The 23,159-nt window shown below is 44.3% G+C and overlaps 1 protein-coding gene across 5 annotated transcripts in view; it reads left to right on the top strand.

Moving 5' to 3' along the window:
• LOC144934590 (zinc finger E-box-binding homeobox 2-like) overlaps positions 1–23,159 on the top strand; it is a 195,538-nt gene that overhangs the window by 148,803 nt on the left and 23,576 nt on the right. The window contains exon 1 of one of the 5 annotated variants that reach the window (XM_078860560.1): positions 17,395–17,579. The exons of the other annotated variants lie outside the window; for them this stretch is intronic. Coding sequence (XP_078716686.1) covers positions 17,522–17,579 — 58 coding nt within the window. The 5' untranslated portion in view covers positions 17,395–17,521. Of the gene's footprint in view, positions 1–17,394; positions 17,580–23,159 lie in introns of those variants that run through there. 5 annotated transcript variants of the gene reach the window in all.

The following is a 23,159-nucleotide window of genomic DNA, read 5'->3' as shown; positions in this document are numbered from 1 at the left end:
GATGGACAGTTCGAGACCCCGCAATCCGTACACCTGTCTGACAGGTAGATCGGTGCTCTTTGGGTACAGTCACGTAGGTATAACAATAAAATAAATTAAATTAAATCACAGTGATTTTTTTTTATATACCTACGTGACTTTACCGAAATAACCAAGGAGTATGGATCCCTGCAGTCACGAAAACTTCAAATCTAGGTAGATCGGTGCCTCGGCATTTTTTAAATTCAGGTGGTAGGGAGGTGGTGGTGGTGGTTGTTGAGAAATGGTAATCTCATTTTTTTAACGGGTGAGGCACTAAGGACGAGAATGTGGATTGGGGGTGGCCTTGCCTCTGTGTTGTTGTGTGTTTGCTCGCTAACAGCACTTGCCCCAGCAGTCTGTTAAGGCTATACGGGGGGGGACCTTTGTCTGTGTTTGTATGGGGGAGCGGTGGGGTAGTGGTTAGCGCTACGCAGCGCTACGAACCCGGTGATCCGAGTTCGATTCCCGCTCACGGCCAACGCCAGCAGTGACGATTGTCTGAGCCGGTCGTGGGCCTCCCCTAGGTTGCCTCAGCCTCAAACGAGTACCTGGTGCGGTGTGTAAACATCGCCACTGGGGAGACAAAGGCGGTCTGGCGTGGTGTTGGCCACCCACCCCCTCGTGTACCGTGCCGGCCTTCGTGGTTCTCGCTAATAGCACTTGCCCTAACAGCATGTTAAAGGCTGTACGGGGGATCTTTGTATGTATAGCATCGATAGGGTGGTGCAGATGTCTTGTGACCCCCCCCCCCCCCCATTTAATTCTCTTAAACTTGATCTCTTGTTTGTGTACAGCAATGAATGTGAAAACAGAAATGAATAAGCAAAAGGGGGGGGGGGGGGTTAAAACAAATTGTTCGGGGTAAATAAATTTGGAGGGGGGTCACAAGACATCTGGACCACGCTGTACAGTCCGTGTACACGTGTGTGCGTGTGCACGTTGCGGGTGAGCGGTGCTTGCAGTGGTTCGTGCGTTGCATCCCTGGAACTTAGACGACCCGAGCTTCTTCGATTCTCACTCTGTGACCAAACGGCGTCTGCGGCAAACATCTGAAGCGTGCCAGGGCTCCCCCCATCTCGTTGCGCGAGAGTGCCTGGTTTGGCATTGCGAACGTCGACGATGGGAAGGCAAAGGCGGCCCAGGTGTGACCCCTCTGTGTGGTATCCTCGGCCTTTTAATCGGTGCTCACGAACGGCATTCTCTCCAATGGTCAGTCGAGATGTAATATAGCATGTACCTAGGTGTACGCGCGTGTGTGGAGCGCTGCGCTACGAACCCGGGGCTACGCGGCCAACACCGGCGACGATTGTCTAAACCGGTCCTGGGCCTCTTCCCCTAGATCGACTCAGCCTCAAATGAATACCTTGGTGCGCGGTGTGTAAACATCACCACCGGAGAGACAAAGGCGGTCGGGCGTGGTGCTGGCCACACACCCCCTCTTTGTGCTGTGCCGGCCTTCAATAAGGTGCTACTCGCTAACAGCACTTGCCCCTACAGTCTATTAAAGCTATACGGGGGGATCTTTGCCTGTGTCCACATGTACATCCAATATCATGAAAAGGATGGCATTGTGGTTGTCTGGAGTGAGAGGAGCAGACTTCTTTCTCCCAGACCATGGATAATGAGCTGTATGAGGAGGTACTGTTTATCCCTGATATGTTTTATCCAGATGAGCACTCTTCTAATGGACATTTGAAACGATCTCGACAAAATTCTACACCGCAGGCTTAGCCAAAGTATAAGCGTCAGAGCACAAATGCCCCGATCACTTACCATTGTAAATTCAGAGTCGGGGAGCTCACCGCCTATCTCCCTCCTCCTCCTCCACCACGACCAGCCCGCACCCACCCACCCACCCGATGTTATTGTGGGTGCTAGCACAGTTGGAAATCTCTTAATTGAATTATTATCTCACGTTCTCTTCTATGCGTCTGACGGCATATACAACTTCGATTTTTTTTATTTATGCCTTATGACATTCCGATGGTGGCTTCTCAACGTTGAGAAGTTTTGTCTGGATTTCTGTTATTTATTTATTCCACTTAGTTTGTCAATTTAGGAAAAATATAAACTACTGTCCGAGGAATGTCATAAAGCATGCAATGGAACGTCAAAATAGAACTGAACAAGGCTGTGCATGAGGACACTGGTTCCTACGGTATAGTGAAGAGACATGTCCCAGAAGTATGGCACTCCCATCGTTATTGTCAGAGTGCATTGAGTGTGGCAACTCCAAGTGTGATGAAATGTGCAGTCCTTGGGAAGGTATGTTGAACCGGGGGAAAACCCACAATTTGCAGACATTGAAGGTTTGATTTTTTTTATTTAAAACAAACCATTTGTGTGTGAGTCATTGCCAAGTTAAGTACAGTACTGTGCTGAGATAATTTAATTAACTTGTGAAAAAAATCAGGTGCCCTTAAAATACGGTTTTCGCAGCGCTACCAATTTGTAGATGCTTTGGAAAAGATGGCATTCCATTTACTGGGTGGAAATTCCCAACTCGTGCAGGAAATCCCCTCCAAAACAAAATTAGAATATATTTCTTGCCGAGCAGTTAAAAAAATAATATATGAATGTTACAATTGGAAAGATTAGAGGAAACTACAGGAAGCTTGCGGTAGATGCATAAATACAACATGTGTTTCTCATTTACATTTTGGCCATAACACTGATGATACTGGTTGATTGTTTTAACTTCATCGTCATCCGTGATCAATCCACTGCTAAATGAAGGCCTCCCCAAGTCAACCCCCTTCCCGCATGATCCCACGATGCAACAATCAACATGAGCACCTGGCCATGAGCCGATTTCATTGCTCCGGCGATGCAGTGGATCTCTTTTCACACGCATCCCGTTCCTTTGGCTGCCGCTGCGTAATTATTCTTGACCCATCGACTATTATTCCTTCAAGCAAAGTGTCTTACCGAAGCCCACTTACCTTTCTGAAGTCATAACGATGTCTTTAACCGTGTGCATGTTCTCTAATCCATCTACTTCTCTTTCGGTCTCCATGTCATTCCAAGCATACATCGGTCCACATTTTTTTTACACTTTTCAGCTTTGTTTAAATCATTGATGTCCACGTTTCTGAGCATTGAGTCATCCCAGGTAGTGCATATTTACTAACAAAAAAACTATTAGCTCGTAGGCGCAATATTATGCTTTTAATTATTAAGTTCCGTTTTTCAAGGGCGCTATAACTTGCTCTCGTTTTGATTTCAGCCCACTTTCAGTAGCTGTCTTAGCAATAGACCTTCCGTGGTGGTTCTGAGCTGCATCACTCTGACGGATATTTCCAATTGGTGAGCAAAGTTGTGGTAAGTCACCTCTGTGTTTTTCTTGTTTATCCCAAACCCAAATTCGTGGCCTTCTTTGTTAAGTTCTTTTAGCATTTTATGCACTTAATTTTTCTATTCGACAGTGTAATGAATATTTCTTCAGAAAATGTGAGGTGGATTTAATAAAATAATAATAATACATTGAATTTCAAATAATAAAATGTACGTGTCATTATATCCAAGCAGTTCGAATTCTTTTAAGACACCAAAAGCACCTATTGTTCCGTGCCTCTCTCCAGGCCACAATTATCCCATGGGTTCATTCATTAGTCACATTTCGTATACCGCTCCATACTGACTTACTAGCCAACACGAGCACTAAATGGTGAGGCTTGTTTTATCAAAATAAAGTGAATCCAGCTCGATGTCCCTTGTGTCTTGAGGATGCATAAGCTGGCAGCTCACATGACCCCTTTCCTCAAACCAGGCTGCCACATTTGACAGCTGTTTACAATCCCAGGCCCTGCATAACACAATGAAGAAGTTTGACTTTAGATAAAATACTAGAATCAAGTTGTGGCAGCTTCAAACCCACGGAGGAATGGTCTTATACACACTGTTGTCTCTCTCGGGGATCATATGGGGCTCCCCATTTTCCAAACAAAATCCACTGACTTTGTCCATACACAATCATACTTTTACAATGACCAGCACAAGCCACTGTGTGCTTTAATCTACGAATTAGCGACTGGTTAGATGGCTCAGAGGTAGTGAGCGGCTTGCAAGTGGAAGATTGTGAGTTCAGATCCGGGTTAGAGGTTAACTCAGGCCATCATCCCTCCAGGGTCAATAAAATAAGTTACTATTTTGTGGAGAGGTCAGCACTGGTTGTCCTATGCGCAGAGTCGCTCCCGCCGTAGGAATGTGGAGTTTCTGCCAATGACTCAGGGCTGTCAACCGAATATGAGCACCACTTAAATATGTAATTAAATCCGGAAATCACTTAGACTTTTCTTTTTGAATGAGGAGTGTACTTTTGGATCAGTTCGGGTTGGTAAAAGGCCCAACGGAGGTTGTCTTCAAGCATTATTTGGTCACGCCCCGATGGACTGATTCGATCCTTTTTTGCATCCAGTCATGAAGAATTAAAGATGGTTGCAGGAGTCATGTTTGTTTAATTATTACATGATATGTAATAATGTGTGGTTCTATGCTTTTTTTTTTGTCGCACAGAGTTTGAAGATATTGGGCCACTAAATAATAGCACAAGGAACTACTGTGTCGTCACAACATGGGGGTAGATGAGAGTAGAGTACTACTCTCACGACGTGAGTTGATGAAAAGGGCAGGCGGTGATTCTCGTGGTGATTAAAACGTGATGTATTATTGAATGTTGGCGTATGCTTTTGCAGTAAATTACGTGGAGTGATTTTGCTGAGTTTGTTTATTAGTCATATATAACTTTGATGTTACACACATCGTTGAGAGCTTTCATTGTCGCTGAAGTATTACACAGTTATAAACTCGACTAAAACACACACTCATGAATAATCTTGTTAAATGTTTTTAAAGCAATGTAAGTATTGTTACGTGCATAATAGTAATCAATAGTCATACAATACCAGTAGCAGATGCGAATGTAACAGTTATGTTTAAAATTCAGGCAACTTATATAAGAATGTTATTGCTATTCTCAGCACATTTTACATGGAAATTCTTGAGACGTATTACATTACATGTTCAGTACGTGCATGTTGCACCGTTTTGTCATTGGTGAGAGTGGTATGGGTAATACCTTCAGCAGTGTGTGCTGAGTATGCAGGAATGCACAATGCCCCCCCCTGGTATGGGTGTCTGGTCACCATGGTTTGAGTGTGTGGAGGGTGGTGATGCAGATGGTATGATGTCACGATGGCATTCTGTGGTAGGCGAGTTTTCCCAAAAGAATGTGGTCAGCCTCAGGACATCACGTCATTCCCCCAACAACAGTGCTTTTACTATTACACGGCGATTACTCACCGCCAGCTCACAGTTTTTCTGACCGTTACTTTGCTCAGGCCCGCCTGCCACACAGGAAGGGTAATACACTCCAACACGGCACAAATGGAGAGCGTCTATTGAAAGAACGAAAGGTGTAAAATCACTAGAAGCCTTAGAAGACTGCAGGTCCTTTCACCATGGAAGAGCCGTAAGCCGACCACTCTCGGTCTGTGTCAGGTTGACTACTACCAATTTCATGTTTGGGACAACAAGCACCAGTTTCCCTTTGTAGTGATGGAGTGGAGGTGGGTTGAGGGTGGGTGTATAGAAATGACACAGGACACTTTTCAACATTTACCGTCAATTTTGTGTTTCTTACCCTGTCCTTTAGCTTATCTAGCCTTTTATTCGGTACCATGAGAGGCTATGTTTGGCACATTCATTGGCAGGACTAAATCCTCTACAAACTGCTGAGAGCTTTATTCTTGCTTTTGCCATTTACTTCTGGCCAAAAGACAATTAGGCTTAACTCGAATTTGTATTCCAAACTAGTTCCTGGTAGCAGAGTTTGCACACTTGGTGTGAGTTTTTGGCATCACACTCCACAGGAGGTGAATTACTTGGTTCACCGATAATAGGGATTGAATATTTTTTTAGTGTACAACAGGAGACCTATAGAATTATATAATTTAAGGCGAATCCTGGTTTTACAATTAAAACCAATCAACCTCTGGGCGATGATTTTTGGAGACCCGACAGATTTTTCTAAATAATAATTACAGCCACAACCGTATTCGTGTAAAATGTTCATCTATCTAGCCCTTGCAAAATTGTATTAGCCATTACTTCATTCACTTGGTCACACTGTTTGTTGCTGGCTGCTTGGCAATATGGGCCTTTGGACCTGTGCTCAGCAAGCGTGATATTAAACAAACAAATCATCTGTACCCCATATATACGGTACTGCCATCGCGACAGCTCCGAGTCCTGTACGCGTTCTCCTGCAAGAGAAAGGCGACACAAATGACCATTTCACGGAAGCTGCTCGTGTATTTCATTTTGTTTCGCAGGTGCGTGCTCGATACATTAAAAAGCAATGGAGAAGTCTCACCGTGAGGGTAGCGTAATGACATAGTCTCAAGTTCCTCCAGGGCTCAGTGTAGCGTGCTACCGGAGTAATGACCTGTTGAGAAGTCCTCCATGATGCCATACCAAAAGGGGTGCATCATAAGTGCAATACGTGAATGTATACCTCGTAATCAACATGGATGCAAGGTTTTCTGGTTTGTACTTAGGTGAAGGAGATGTAACACAGTGAAGGTGTTACCCATAGAATAACAGGGTTTTTTTTTGTACGAGCATTGCATTAGGCAGCGTTCTTCAATAATGTACAGAGGGGGGCCATTTTCGCCGATAAGGAATCATCAGTGTGAGGGCCGCCACACATTTGAAACCATTGGGTTTAACAGCACGATGATGGGCGGTGTTGTCACGTGTTGTGTATTGCCGGGCGCCGCACGTCAGGGGAAATACTAAAGGCCACCAGGGCCAGCCAGTGGCCCGCGGGCCTTGCAATGAAGAACGCCGACCTAAGGGGACAAATAGGTGAGTTGGTTCAAAAGCTTACGTCACTTGACTGTGGTGGTAACGTATTCCGAGGAAGGAGGTAAATGGGCCTCATTGCACCATTGGTACCTCATTTGCCAGTAAAACATATGATAATTGTTTTTTTACCCTTTTATTTGGCAACAAAACTGACACCTTTTTTTACGAGGAGTCATGTTTGCATAGACCACAATACCTGCAGTCATAATGCAAAAAACATAACTCTGATAATGTGTGCACTGTCCTTGAAGTTGATTGGGCCTCATTGCAGTTTTGGGTTGCTTCTGAAAAAGAGCTATATAGCGCAGTGGGCCTTACCTGGTAAAATAAATGAAAAAATGCTAAAGTCACTGTTGGCAGAATAGGAAGCTCTGGAGAGCCCCAGTTAGAAGTATGATGGCCTACTCTTCAAAACTCATTTGTTTCTGAGCTGCACACTTCTTGTTTTTCTTTCTGATCATGCATCTGTCTGCTCAGTTACATCGTTTCTAGGGAACACAGGTGTTGGCATACTACTGTATAACACTGGCAGAATCTGGTCATGAGACCAGAACGGAAAGAGAGGGGGTGGTAAAATTGTGTAGTTGAGGTGTTATTTTGTGAATTTCAGAAACAGAACCGATGTGATCGTTTCAAATGTTTGCCTTGAGTTTGTTATTTTAGGGAAGTACGTCATGGAGGCTCTGTTTATCAAACAGCATTGACTAATTTTATTTCTGAGGAACCCATTCACCTTGTTCCTCCAACACCATATTTTAAACTGTCTGCATGTATGTATTAACCTGTCTGCCTTTCTCAACCATCTGCTTTGCTCACTTGAAAGTCTTGTAATTTTCTTTCTGTGTGGGAAACTAGTCGACAATAATATAATAATATACTTGGCCCATAGCACATCCCTAATGTGAATCACCACGTGTGTTTCTCCAGAAAGCTTGGCTGGTATTAATCCACAAGAGGGCTCTACTCAGGGTGTACCCAACAGTCAAGTCCAGTGTGGTACTGCCACATTGAGCCGTGCTTTGGAGCCATAGATAGAATTGTCTTTTCCTAACATAGTGATGATTTCAGTGAGAGTGACCCTGTCCATAATAGAGGTAACTAAATGTGTCGTTAAACCCACCACCACCCGACACAGCCAATTAGTAAGGTTTGTCACGTAAACAAAACATGCCAATTTGGTACTAGTTCAAGACACCTGTGTGTTGGCGAGTGAATGCGATCTAACCCAAACACCTCTTATGGATGATATTGGTCGCGACAGCCTACGTGTTAAACTGAACCCACAACATTTACAATACGAGTACGACGTTTCACTGGTAATTACAAGCGGCCTCATCAGGCTACAGCCAGATTTGACCCTGTTTTTATAGTTGCTGGTATTGGTAATTTACTTTGGCTAAGATATAAATATATGACAAAAACTTGTCAGCAAAAACAAATGGAGTCTCAATTTCATTGAGCACAATTTGTAGATGCAATATTGTTTCTCTATAAATTTGACTTTTGGGAACGTAAAGGTAACTGAGACTGAGGTGGACATACCCTCTTCAACTAGCTAAGATGTGCATTCTACTATAGTATTCAAAAGTATGGTCAGTTTACATGCTGGCACACTCATGTAATTCAGTGCATTGGAGGCGATGGTTGGTAGATCAAGTAGTCTTACGAAATGTACACACGCAATGGGTTGCAAGGTTGGAAGGGAGTGGTTGGAGATTTTGTGGAGGGGAGGAGAGTGAAATGAGAAGGGCGAGGTAGTAGAGTGCGTGTAAGGGAGTAGAGCTAGATGAGACGGGAGAGGTAGGAGAGTGCGTGGAAGGGAGTAGAGTCAAATGAGAGGGGTGAGGTAGGAGAGTGTGTGGAGGGGAGTAGAGTGAAATGAGAGGGGTGAGGTAGGAGAGTGTGTGGAGGGGAGTAGAGTGAAATGAGAGGGGTGAGGTAGGAGAGTGCGTGGAGGGGAGTAGAGTGAAATGAGAGGGGTGAGGTAGGAGAGTGCGTGGAGGGGAGTAGAGTGAAATGAGAGGGGTGAGGTAGGAGAGTGCGTGGAGGGGAGTAGAGTGAAATGAGACAGGAGAGGTAGGAGAGTGCGTGGAAGGGAGTAGCGGGAGGAGAGTGGGTCTTGGAAACCGTGAGTGCGATCTTCAAATTGATTTGGGATTTCATTTGGAGCCAGTGGAGTTATTGGAGTACCGTATTGTGAAGTGGCACTGCTTACTTTGTATTAATACTCATGCTCTGCTGCTTGTTACTGGAGACGTACACCCTCTGTATTGTAGTACAGTGTGTTGTAGCATTAAGCTTTGACCATAAAGCCTATTTCTAATTATCACCACTTTCATACCCCCCCACCCCATGACTCGCCCCCTTCCCCCCCCCCCCCAATTAACACTCTGCTCGTTTGTGAGATATGATTATGTTTATGAACGCACCTGCGCACACTGTCATGGTATATACCGCTCCAAATGTCTATGAGAGCCAGGAAAAATAATGTGAGTCAACGTGAGTCTCGTGATCTGATGCTGTGAACATTTCCATGTCAACCAGTATTAAATGCAGGTGCATTTAATACCGGACACACACACTTTGCAATGATCGACTGATCGTCGCGTTTGTAATTGAGTATACATATTTGTCTACTTGTTTAACGAGGGAGAAATGCTCATGGGATACTGTGGTGCTGGAAATACGCAGTCAAACTATTCCATCCACTCTGGGATGGTGACGACGCAAACGTCATGTGTCTGAAACCATCGGCTCGTGCCATATACTACAAGCCATTTTTTTTCAATCTGTAGATATTTACCTTTCGAAAAAACACCCAGGATATATTATGACGATGATGATGACGATGATTGTAAAATGTTGACTGTGAAGTTGCCAAGTTTGCGGAACCTGCCCTCCCAAGTGTTGTATTGAAGCCCAGTATACAAGGGTGCAGGCACACACAGCCACGGAATGCCACACAATGCGTTTTCCTGGGTGTAGGCAAGGGGTTTGTGTGCTTACTATCTACGGAGCAGGGTAAGGTCGAGCGGTGAATAAAGGACGGAAGTCCTGATAAATATATACCCGTTTGTAATCATGCTTTCACAGAATATCGCAATTTCTGCGAAATGTGCATTTCAGTGTAAAGTTTTCGGGGACCCCCCCCCCCCCCGTAAATCGAACCTGAAAGACTATTCTGGTAACGTGTGTGTGTGTGTTTAACCTTTAGTTCGGCACGAGCTAAAAATGTTAACTCTCATAATTTAGCACTTTGATGTACTGTGGGAGAAAACAATATAATCGGATGTTAAACTGCTGTTGCAGTAGGTGTGCTAGATTGGAGTGCTTTGCCTGCAAGCTAGGGTAAAGAAAGTAGTGCAGATATCGACCATTGCCAGCATGGATGATAGAAACCATGATTACATGCCTTACCTGAAAATGTTAACACTGTGGCCACAACCATTATGCAAAGCGTACACAAAAATCCAGTCATCTCCATGAGGTGTTACTGATTAGGTAGCCAAAGTAAATTAATTATTTAGTCACTTCTAAATGTTTTCATCATTTTTAGCAAACAAAAAATAAAAAAACTTGGCATACAAAGCAGGCTGTCACCAGTACAAATATGATATACTATCCACGAATTTAAGTACATCGAGCTAATTTTCTCCTGATATTTTTATTATATTTGTGTTTTTTTGCTATTTCGTTGTAATGCACGTTACGTCTACCACACTAGGTCCAGTGTGTGACTTTAAAGTTCCAAGGAGACAGAATGTTCCAGAAAAACCCATATTTTACTCAAAAACAGCATTTCCAGTGTGTTTTTTTTCGTGTGTGAATTAAGCATAAAACAGGCAAACCTTACTCATAGTTAATTTGATTTAACTTATATGCACTGCTGGGGCTAAAATGCATGTGCTGGATAAGTGGAGACCTGCAAGACCGTTGTGCTCGTAAATAATCCTATTTAAGTGAACATCCATTTGAGTAGCAGCTTGAAGACAGTTATGTGTGCAGTGAAGAGTGGCGTACAGTGGTCATATTTTAAGATAAGCCCTCGCAGCTATGAAATGGTGTCACAACAGGTTGGGATGCTGAGGAGTGATGATGATGATGATGCGTGAGCTGCACGTTGCTTTCAGCAGGTGTGTGCTTCCCCCACCTGCTAATGTCATCGCGTGCACCGCAACAGAAACCCTTTCATGGCCCAGTCGAATTTCCAGATCAGCATATAGTGTGCTTTCATGAGATATATGTCTATGCATTATATATATTAATGTATATACAGGAATAGTAAATGTAGTTGGTAGAAAGTCCCTTGTAGAGTTAATGGCAAAATGCATTTCAGGTATGTACTATTTGCATAAAAAACAATTTCTTCATAACCATACATAAATAATTCAGCATTATAATGCGATGTCGTTTTTTTCTGCCGTAATTAAGGATATGCAAATGTGGAAATGTATAAAAAATAAACTGCCACGAAGTTTTCTACATTCGTATGACACTAATCATTTGCACTTCGGCAAATGTACTCAACATTGTACCCTGTATGTATTCTTTCCATGTATTTAACCAAGATCTCTGCTGCATAATTGTTTTTTTCTGAATGGATTCTCACGTGGTTATTAATACTCTGCTCACCCGACTAAATACGTCCGTCCACTGCAGTCCCATGTTCCCAGTAATCTACAGAATATTAGTGCATTAACTGCACGTTAAATGGAGGGAGTAGGAATGTGTTCCTCGTGTGCACTCACGACGCAAAACGAAGGCCAACGCTTGGTGTTTTCCCATGGTTATTTTGCCAAGCGTGCAATAAACCAACCCACGACATTAGATGGCCACTCCCGATTGGTCGGCCAGTGGCACATGCATAAGATAAGAGGTGAGCCACCCTGCCTGGGGTAGTTCACTCCTGAAGCACTTTTGAGCAATGTTTACACTCGCACCGTTATCCGCTCCATCGCTCCTAAGTGAGTGGCTACAAGGCACTAACATGCCTGCAAGATACCGCAAGGCCAGGACCAGCAGCATCGTTATGAAGTAGCATTCATTTATAACACGTGTAATTTGTAGAGCAGGAAGAACATCGTTGTAGAATGTATTACATGCTTGTACACATCTTTTTTTATACGATGCAGAAATATTGCAAACCTGTAAAAATTGAAATTTCATTCTTGTTGTACCACAGTTGTGAGATTAAAGGTTGTTTAACCTGCCCTGATTCACTGCCGTTAATGTTTAATTTTACGACTCAGGTGCCCTCACTGAACTTTTCAAACATCTGGCAGTTCATTAGTTCAAGTAAGCCTGAATGCTGATGAGATACTGAATGTTGTAACTTGTTCAAAGTATGCGCGTGTTGGACCAATGCTGTTGAAATTATACACTCCCAGAGGCCTGTGTGGCTGATGTGTGAAAGATAGTTGTTGTTTTACGTGGAGGGACAGATACGTGGAAGGATAGATATGCATAGGGTCACTTGGATTGGAAGTCATAACCTCACATTGGATGCATACTTCACAGAGATATTGGTTTAGTGTGTTTGCTCACAAAGTAAAACGACATTCACATTGTCATCATCACCTTGAATGCACAATTCACGAGTCTCGATGTGTGAAAGTGGAAAATTCCCAAAATGAAGTGATGGGGATTTTTATTGTTTTTAACCTAACTGGGGCTCTGATTCAACACTGTGGTGTGTGCCTACAGTCTAGCCAATGATAGTATCTTTTAAAGTTTCCTTAAACAAGAAATCTGGACTTGTACAATTTATAATCGTTAAGTACCGACACCACACCCTTCCCCCTGTTTTGTAAAAAAAACATTGCAGGACATGTTTGGACTGTTCAGACCAGGATGCAAAAGGTCCTGTATCTAATGATTGTGTGCTGTGACTCTGTCCAGAACATCGCTGGCCAACTCCCTTTGACTTCACCCACCCTCACAGGGGGGGGAGAGGGGGGGGGGGTCCTTGTGCAAATCTATTCATCGGGTAGGTTTCAGCTCTGTGAATAAAACGTGTTGACATCGGGAACAGATTTACTGGAAGGCATTCGCCCCTGGCCCTCGTTTTGGCTGTGCGAGCCCGCAGTGGCTCTCTTGTGTTCAGCGCTGTAATGGGATGTGAAGTCTGATGCCCCAGAGTCGAGTTAGCACACAATTGTATACTCACTTTGCCCCGTGGCAATTGTAACGCGCGCACACAACGCAGCCTGCTTCAGCCCCGATGGATGTTAGCTGCGCCATTCCTTTTGTTACCTGCAAAGTCCGGCTGCGGTGTTTGTGTTAGTTAGGTATAAACCTTATCTTATCCTATGTAACAATATAGTAAAGTGTAGTGCAAATATGCATGTACATGCAGTGTAAGCGGGCTGAAGGTAATGGACAGAGTGAGAATGCTTATCAAGAACTGGATGAAATTACACACCGGCCTACAGCGGTGAGCATTAGAGCAGGTACGTACACCGAGAGCAGGCCAAGCAAGCGTTTGAACCTCCCAATATTTCCACTTCGTTGTTGGCGAGTTATTTTGGGACCACTTTCACAGCAATTTAGCTAATAACTTTGTGCCAGCTCACACAGGTGTTTTAAATGTGCACCGCCAACCATCCCGTGAATTTAATTAAAAGTTGGCAAACGGTTTCAACCATCACACCTCGTTCTCGTCAGGTTTGCTGGTGCGAATAGTCACACGGAAAGTAGAGCAGCCTCAGTCCTTGCTTTTTTTTCACTTGGGTGTCTGTTTGCCAAAACTTAGCTCAATGGAGATGCTGTACTGTATGCATATTCTGCACGTGGACTAAACTTAGACCCTTGCCCACACTTTCCATTCCTAAGCGAGGTTTCCATGGCTCTGTGAGCCGTGTTTACCCCATTGTTATCCCACCGTAAGAAGCTGCCATGGTTTTGAGGCCCTGTCAGAAACAATACCCACGCGGAGAAAAATCTGTACACTTTCCGTGCCAAAAAAGGATAAGTCCCCACTGATTCACAAAACCTCATGGCTGAAGAAAGTTCCCTGAAAATGTTTCTGTTTAAATGTGAGCTTAATGCAAAGCCCTCTCAAGGGTGGCCTGCTTGAGGAGGCTCTGCTGGGAGACCTGGATGCAGGCTCTCTTTCCGGCTCACAGCAAAGGCTATAAAAGACTTGGGCTGTGTTCTTGTATTTATCTTGCATCGTTTTACGGGGGTATTCCCATGAGCACGATGATGCTCTAGCTGTGCTACTATTAAAGTAGGCTCAGGCAAGCAACAGTGTTCCCATTCGCATGGCGAGCGATGCTTCTCTCATTGTACTTGTTCACCATTAACAAAGACAATGAACATTGTTGGTCAAATATAGATTATATCCTGTTTCTGCACGTAATTCTCGACTGATTTTTTTTCTCCATTGGACAGTTTTATTCTTGTGTATAAATTATACGTAGTTTTTATTTTATTTAGTAAAACGCCAGCTCAATAACTATTTTCTCGTTCATAATCTCAGGAACATCTTCAACAGTCACTAGCTTAACCGTTCGTCACTTGAATGTGGGATTGGCATTACCTAAACCGCCAACGTGAGTTTCATGAGTACGGAGTTAACAGCCTACTCTGGTGAGCAATTCTACTGACAAATGTGGGAAGGTTTGCTAGGGTCTTTGGTCCCGGGTTCTTCATCCTCGCATGCAGTGGAGGCTCCTGGAGAACTACAACCTGGACAATTATTGAGTAACTGACTTAACAAATAACTCAGACCCAATATAGTCCTCCCGATGACGTTGGTACAAGGACAGACACAGCTTGGCTGAGTATCTTAAAGAGTAGTAATAACAGACATTGTAGGCCCAGCGATCGTCACAGCCACTGCTGTTGATGCCCCCACACCTCACCATCACTACCTTCTCTTAAAATCTGAAGCCATTGCAAAGTTGGCACCTGACCACCATAAATTGATATTAATTGGGTGGCTAATGTCTAAATAATAAGACGTATGATTGGTCCGAAGTTGTAACTTGTACACATTAAGCAGATACACATTCCATATTGACCCTTAATTGTATTCCTCAGCAAGGCAAAATATTCAGCTTAAAATACAAGAGCACCTGGTGATGCCATTAACAGCTAGTAACACATTTCATGTACACGTACGTATTTTCCTTACTTAAGAACAACACTGTTTTCCGCCTATACGTAGTAGGATGTTTTTGTTGAAAATACCGAAGCGTTCATGTAACCGCCCCTCTTTGGAGAGCACACAACTGTTGTTACGTGTTGGGAAAGTTGCCTATGCTAAGAACAGCTAGCTGCTCCAGAGCCCCATGGTTGTTATTAATCTTGGGGTGTGTGTGTGTGTTTTTTTTTCGTGTTACGTTTTTGCACGAGGTATTGGGGAGCAGCTGGAGAGCGACGGAATTTCCCATGAATGTAACTTTCTGGAAAAGGGCTGCCATCCGGCCCAGCGAGAATGAGAGAGAGGATTGGTGGGGCAGAGGTTGGGGGGGGGGCGGTGTGGAGGGTTGGGGAGCGGTGCGTGTTTTCGGCCCCGAGTTCAGGCTCACCGTTATATTCCCCGCAGACTCAACCCTCCCTTAAGTGCGATACCCACCCACCCACCGCCTCCACAGCCATACCTCCCCTTGTACACGTACACATCCCCCCACGGCCTTCCCTCCCCCGCATTTCACATGCGGTCGGCATTGGAGCCTCTGCCAGGTGTAGCGTGGTACCAAGGGGGACCTAATTGAAACCCGATGGCGGTGGCGGCGTTGAGGTGCCCGCGTGGCTGAGAGCGCTGGAAAGTGCTCACAGGAAGTCTTGCAGACCCGTTCTCACGTTCTGTCTGCTCCCTCGCAGAAGGCAGGGGGGCACGTGGCATGCGTTGCTCATCCGCCCTTCTTCGGCACCGCAAAGCGGAATTGCTCCGCGGTGGTGACCGATGATTTTGTCCGCTCTGCGTCGACCGCCGCTGGCGAATGTGGAGTTTGGACAACAAGAAAAAAATGCGTGAAATATCAGGGCAATGTAATTAAAACAAAAGGATGCGTTGTTGTAGTTCGTTCAACGGGGCCCTGTGTAAATTTTCATTCCTATCGGTGATTCATTTTCAGTATTGGTTGCCACGTGGGGTGACTGCAACTGCTGGCTTAGGGATATCAACGGAGATGAGTGATTGCGTGCGTGCTTTTATATGCTCTTTAACATTTAAGACATACGTTTTAAATGACTCACTTTAAAACTGCCTGTCTAAGTTTGCGTGCAGATGTGTACTCTGAACCTCACATTTACGACGTGTATTCGTCGTAAAAAATGGACAGTACCTTTTTTTGTGTCCACGAGGAGGTCGTGTTTTGATCTTCAAACACCGCACGCAAGCTCCTGCGGATGAGTGACAAGAAACATAAACTCGTAAACGCGCATAAAATGCGTGCGTGCGCGCGCACTTTCTTCACACAAGCACTTACACTCAAGTCACATCGTCTGCTTGCATTGCAATTAAGACCTGTGGCACGTTCTGTGAGCTAGAGCTTTTAGAAATGCAGGTAAAGTAGGCTGATGAAACCACCTTCTGTTACCACGGCTGAGGCCGCTGTCACTTGATACCTAATACACTTGATACCTATTACACTTGATACCCACGGTATGTTTTTTCTACTGGGTTAACCTAATAGAGTGCCCATGTGCCCGTGCCAGGTACTGTGCTGTTATTCTAAATGGGCGCACATAGCCCAGCATCAGCCCTCGTAAAGTAACGTAAATAAGTTGATGGACCATCCCCAGCTTATACTCCACAACACACACACACTTTTAAATACACTATGTATACACCACGTGTACAAAGCCGATATACAGTCCACGTTTAACAAACTCCGTTGGGAAATCATGATTGGGCTCTCGCAATCCCGTAAACTGCCTGTTGGCTTATCTCATCCCAGATGGCAAATCACCAGACGTATTGGCCGTTACTGTACCCTTTCAGATATGTAAGTGTCCGGGGAACGCACGCTATAAAGTTACTAATAACCAGACGGAAGGTGAGGGTTGTGTGTGTGTGGGGGGGGGGAGGCTGAGGCAGTTCCAATGGCTGTGACCAAGCCAACAACTGGTGCCTAATTCGAGTGGCTGCCCGACTCACGGACACGCAGCAGCAACAACAACACTCACACGCGGAGCTCTGAAGCGCATTCACTCGGGGTGGCCGTGCGCCTCTCCGCCCTCTCGTCACGTTTCCGGGAAACCGGTCGGGTCATTTCTTTCACGGGAAAGAGGTGACTGCGGATGCCATCGCGGCTCCCTTTACCTTGTGGAGGGGTGGTTTTTTTTTTGGAAAGTACGGTGGGAAAGCGAGTTTGTGACGGTTCGTGTGTTGTGTGTCTTTTTTTTATCAACATTTATCGGGGGCGAAACTGCCGGGGCGCCAAAGGGGGGGGGGGAAGGGTGGTTGAGATGCTGGGTCGTGGAGGAGGTGGGGGGGGGGTGCTAGGTTTGTGTTATAGTGCAGGAATGTGAGTGGGTGGTGCCGAAAGTGTAGGGGGTGGCTTCGTGTTCTTGAACGCTATATTAATAGAGCGAGCCTCGGTGCCTAGCTCACGTTATTTCAACTTGCCCATGGACCTTACAGAGATACGCGCCTCTCTCTCGCTTAGCTCACGCTTTGACAATGCTGTGTCTGATCTCCAAGAAGCTTGGGATTCAGAGAGAACTGCTGAAATGTTCAGGTAACGGACAGTTTCTCTCCCTCTACGTTTGCTTCCAGTTTAATTAACGGCGCTTACTTTGCTTTTGGGCGGTGGGACTTCAATTTAGCTGTTTTCCCTTGAGTGCGTTTGGTTTTTTGTCCTGGTGTGTTTCTGCCTTAGCTGGAAGTCTGTCACAACTGCAGCGGGGGGTACCGTATATGGCTATAATATGATCAGCGTGATAGGCATTGAGAACTGACACACGCACAGTTGTTATATTTATTTTCTCTTCTAAAGTTGTGCTAGAGGAGTCCTCATGGCCGAGACTATATTGATGCTCTGTTGTATAATCCACTTCTAGCACTTAATTCTGCCAAAAGGTTTAGTATTGTAATGGGAACGTATTGAGTTTAATTGAAAGAGTAATTTAAACTCTAGACCCTCTGTCGTTTATACGTCACCGTTACAATTACAGTTTTTATATATATAGGGCTTCTGGGAAATGTGGCAATGTTAGAACTCGCCCCCACACGGACGTTCTGAACATGCTGATGTGTGAGCAGGATGTGCTGACAAAGGAAGCACCTCCTTGGAGGAAATAGCACAGTCCGCATGTAAGACTCTACACCTGTGCCTATTTATGAGCGGTGTTTTTTTGGCAAATGCCAATGTGGCTCATTCATCGGCTTTGGTTTTTATTTATAGAACTGTTATCTTCACTCTCCAAAACACTTTTGCACTGTGCAATGACAATTGAAATTGTGAATATTGCGAACAATATCGCATTAGGTGTGGCTGTATCCTGTTTAATTTAATGTTTTGTTGATTTGTGTCTAAGGCTTTGTGCCAAAAATATCAATATTTTGTTTATTTATAAATGCCTTAATAAAATACCAGGGAGATATCACAGAGAAAATACAATTTGATTTCAAAACTTCGACAAGTCTCCCACCAATCTCAACAAACTCAATGCGCCTTTGAACACTCTCCTCTCTAAGATAGGGAGCCCATTGCTTTCGCAATACTGATTCAATCGGTGTTGGGAAGAAAGTAAGAGGGTCCATAGAAATCAGTGAAGTATATATGAATGGATCATCACGTATAAGAATATATTGTGATATAATTTGATTTTAAAAAGTCATTGTGATGGTGCATTCCTGTGATGCAGTCTTTTGGAGGAAATAGACAGTGGCTCATGCAGATTTCGGAAATTCCCAAATCCACTGAGCAGTACAGCAAATTGACTCTTGAATAGTGGTTGTACTGTATAACTGTTTTGAAATTTGAGTGTTACCTTCTAGTAAGACAAACAGTAAGTAATGGAATTGCCTTAAACATCCCAATACTAGATCTTCCTGAAAATTAATCTTGAGGCTTAATCTTTATCCGTTATTTAAATCAGAAATTCTGGAATAAAACAGCAATGGATTGCCATTGGTCTATTCGCACTCATCAGTAAACCACGCTTGGTTACATTAATTACTGTGTAATAAATGGTAATGTACATATTTTTGTCACACCACTGGATGGATAACACTGTCGTCATTTTGTGTCGATTGTTGGCGGTTATTTGACTATACTTCTGCATGGTGGTGAATGAGCCTTCATGAAGGGGGGCCAGGACCGGTTCCCGTATCACGGACGCCGGCGATTGAACTCATGTGACCGGGTGAATAGCGCAGTGCGCAAACCACTCCACTGCTACTCAATCATTGGGGTTTCCATTTTCTACCCAGACCAAACCTGCACACATTTTTATCAGCCAAAGTCTATCAAAACTGTGCATTCAATTGTAAATAAAGTTCAACACAATTCCACCAGATCTCGGTACAAATTCCTGCCACCCAAACCCAGATGCCATTTCCTGGACTGTCTGGGTCAAATATAGTTAGGTGGAAACTCTAGCTCCACCCACCTACCATTTAACAGTGAATATAAGACGAAATATAGCTCATGCAAAGCAGCTGTACATTTTATGAGAAAGCGGTAATATTTTTTTTAAACCAACTGTGTTTCAACTGCACATTTGTTCACGCTTAGGCCATAGGCCATAAAGAGGCTTCTTGAATCCCTCAACACATCAATCAGGCACAGGAAGGAAAAGTACATTAAATGACAAAGGAGGAGCAGTGATTTCTTCCTCCCACCCTTTTCTGGATTATAGCACTCGTGACTTTGGGAGGGCCGTACTGGGGAGTGGCTGGACAGGAAAGGTAGAGCACATAACGCCTCCTGGCTTGCAGGTGGCTGGGAAGTGGATGCTTACACTTGCATGACCAACTGCAACCCAGCGGGTGGGGGCTCATTTCCGTCACAAAAGCAAGAGGAGGTCTCCTTGCTCCCCTGAGCCCTTTGTTTGGTTCCAGCTGGGCAGCACCTGGGACAGGTATGTGTATCGGGGCAGGCATGCAGGTTTGATGGGGGTCAGGGAAGCACCTTGCTGAGACTTTGTTGCGGAACATTAATCAGCTCCCGCTTGCCTGCTATATTGCTTTCACGTGTCGCAGGACTTTTCCTAACGAGCTACCAATTCACAGAGTCCCACCGAAATGTTTTAAGTTAGCCACACTCCTTTATGCGTACGGTGAGCGAGTGCAGTGTTTAGTTTCACTCATGCAATAACGGTTTAAGGTTCTGAAGCCTTGCACAATCTACGTCATGCGCAACACGTACACGCTGACTCACACACAAAGTGATTAAACTTGTGAGTTATCGAAGCCTGACAAGAAAAAAAAAGCAACACGCATATGACTTGGCATTACGCTTGCATGCCTTTCTTGGTACAGCTCATTTGGTGAGTCTTCATTATGTGTCGTGGGGTGAATACCTTTCAAATTTTCTGTGAGTCACATTTTGAGTTTTGACCTTTTATAACGAGTAAAGGTTAGAGGTCAAAAGGTGCGAGGGTCTGAAAAGCGACTGGTCAGCCGGTTTTGCCAAATGAGCTCCATCTGCTGCTCTTGGAATTGTTGATACAATTAAACAACAAAATAGAAACAAAATTCTCTAAACAATCTATTCATAATTTATTTTTTAAGACCTATCTTCTCAAAAGCCTCGCTTTGCTCTTAGCCACCAAATCTTAAGTGATTACATATACAAACGCCTGTCCTTTTTGTGTATATACTATCTTTTCTACGGTATTTCCTGCTGGCGACTTGAGTTAAATAAAACAAAATGATGTCCTTTTTTAAATGTCCCCGACAGTGCTTGACATGCGGCAAGGCCACAGAGAATGTGGGGCAATTGACAGTTGTCTTGGGACGCAGCTGTTTCAGGGTCCCAAGGGGAGAACGTATTTGGTGCCTGAGGGTGCACAAAGAGGGTAGGGACAGCTTGTAGCCCGGGGTGGAGGTGATGGGCCGACGGGGGCCTACATCTGGATAATTGTATCCCATGCTCAGATTTTAGCATGCTTTCCCCTATATATGACAGAATTTCACGATGTTTTCCACGCTGGAATTCACGTTACCCTGTATACAGGACGTGTGATTACCCACACGCACGTTCACAGAGTAGTGTTGAAGATAACGGCAAAGTTGCAGCCCTGCACTTGCTTTCTCTTGCCACTGCTGGTGGAAAGTCCTCCACTAGAGGGAGCTCTAGAGAGCACCTCTACAGGGTCCTTTGGTCTACTTTTCCGCGCTGGCCACACATCTTGGAGGGAGTGGTCGTATCCAGACGTTACTCCACACACACGCAGCCTGTCAATCGACTGTGGTCCACTACTGTACTTGCATAAACATTCCTGATGAGAGGACTATCTCAACGTGTCAGCCTACCTGCCATATTCGGGCAGTATTGAAGTTGACGTTGAGAATCTTAAATCGTATTGGTGGGTGAAGTTGGGTGGTGTCAGATGATGAACTCACCATTGCTGATGAGTCACTTTGCCCAATTGAGTCCATCATCTGACTCAACCCATCACTAAACTTTACATGACTATTTGTGACTCTCAATGTAAACCTCAGTATTCCCTGAAGAAGGCAAGTTGGCCAAACATTGAGTATATCCTTTCCTGTCAGTGACAGTATTGAAAAAAGCTGTTATTTTTAATAAACCTGGTTATTTTGTGCATTTTGACTGCTCATTCTCGTCGGGACTCAATTCCCCAACACTGGACCTAATTGAGCTCTGTGCATGATTAACATGACTATGCCGCTTAATTAACAAAGCACTCTGTCAGCAATTGCCTCAATATTTGACCGACAAACCGCAGCTTTGCAATCCCTGCTCTCGGAGTTTGAGGTCTTCACATGCAGCGACCATGCTCCTCCGCCAGCCACGCCGTCATCAGAAACATTTCGGAGCTCGGGCTTCTTCGCTCTTTGGCCCTTGGATTTGGAACGCTCCCGCCTGAAGAACTGTGCCTGACCGCTGAGATTCTCCCATTTAGAACACAACTGAAAACCTACCCATTTTCCCATGATATAAACTAGATATTTCATTTTCTGTCTTTCTGTACTGCGCTTTGAATACCTTAGTTGGGCGTGTTGCACCTTCTAAAAAAACATTAAAATACTAATAATAACTCCGTACAGTTTTAATTTGCGGTCAAACACAGCGCTTAATTGGAGCCGATCAGCTATCACAGTGGAGGTTAATGTGCGTATCCCAGCATGCCCGTGGGCTATGTGGAAGTCCTGAACGGGTGGACCTCTCACGGTGGAGTGGGGCGCCATCAGCCTTGAGGCCCTCTGTTACACGCGCTATGAAACGGCGCTCGTATTTTTGAGAGGGATCGGCCCTCCCACTTGTAGCGGCAAACAAATCTGACAGCTGGCGAGACGCAAGCAAGGATCGCCTGGGGAGGGATGCATGAAAAAAGGCCTTCCGTATGCTCGCAACCACACGGACGCACATCTGCCGTGGGATTTGCATATTAATTAACCCGCATTAACTCTTAATTGTTGAATACATTGAACTTGCTAATTGCGTGCTGCCTCACTGGCAGTCCCTTGACAGCCACTGGTATGAGAGAGATAACGGAAGGTACTTGTGTGCTATGACCATCATCCTACTTTATTTAATATGCTGTGGGGTTGTTGTTGTTGTTGTTGCTGCATGGACAGGATTATGTTTCAAGTTTGTGCATGGCTTACACATCTCAATAGTGAGTAATTTGGGTGAGCCTGAGACATGTACAATGGCTTGTTGGCTGTTTAAACATCTTGAATGAGAACCTATTATTTTAAGACTGGAAAAGAAATTGCGTTTTAATTGGTACCAGTTAGCAGCTTGAGTGCTGGCATTACTAAATGAAAGGAAGCAATTCAGTGCAGTGGCATATTCTAGAGTTAAATCTAGAGTAGTAATAATTCCTCTGCGTGAAATAAAATTAATCAGAATTCACTTTCTAACGTAATTTTATCCAAAATGCAAATGTACCCAATATCATGTATTATGCAGCCACTTTAAAAAAATAAGTTTGACGAATGTAATTCCTCACCTGTATTCAATACATATTCAATAAAGTATATATTTTCACACTCGCATTAATATGTTCGGCTAATTTAGCCATTTAGTTTTTTGGTTTATATTGAATAATTAAATACAAAGTGGGATATTAAACTATTATACTCTTAAACATAATTGCAAGCTCATTACTAAGCATTGTCT

The sequence above is a fragment of the Lampetra fluviatilis genome, chromosome 10 (genome assembly GCF_964198595.1).
Source record: "Lampetra fluviatilis chromosome 10, kcLamFluv1.1, whole genome shotgun sequence".
In the NCBI taxonomy this organism is placed as follows: domain Eukaryota; kingdom Metazoa; phylum Chordata; class Hyperoartia; order Petromyzontiformes; family Petromyzontidae; genus Lampetra; species Lampetra fluviatilis.
The sequence above is the reverse complement of the archived record's forward strand: the minus strand, read 5'-3'. Positions and strand labels throughout refer to the sequence as shown.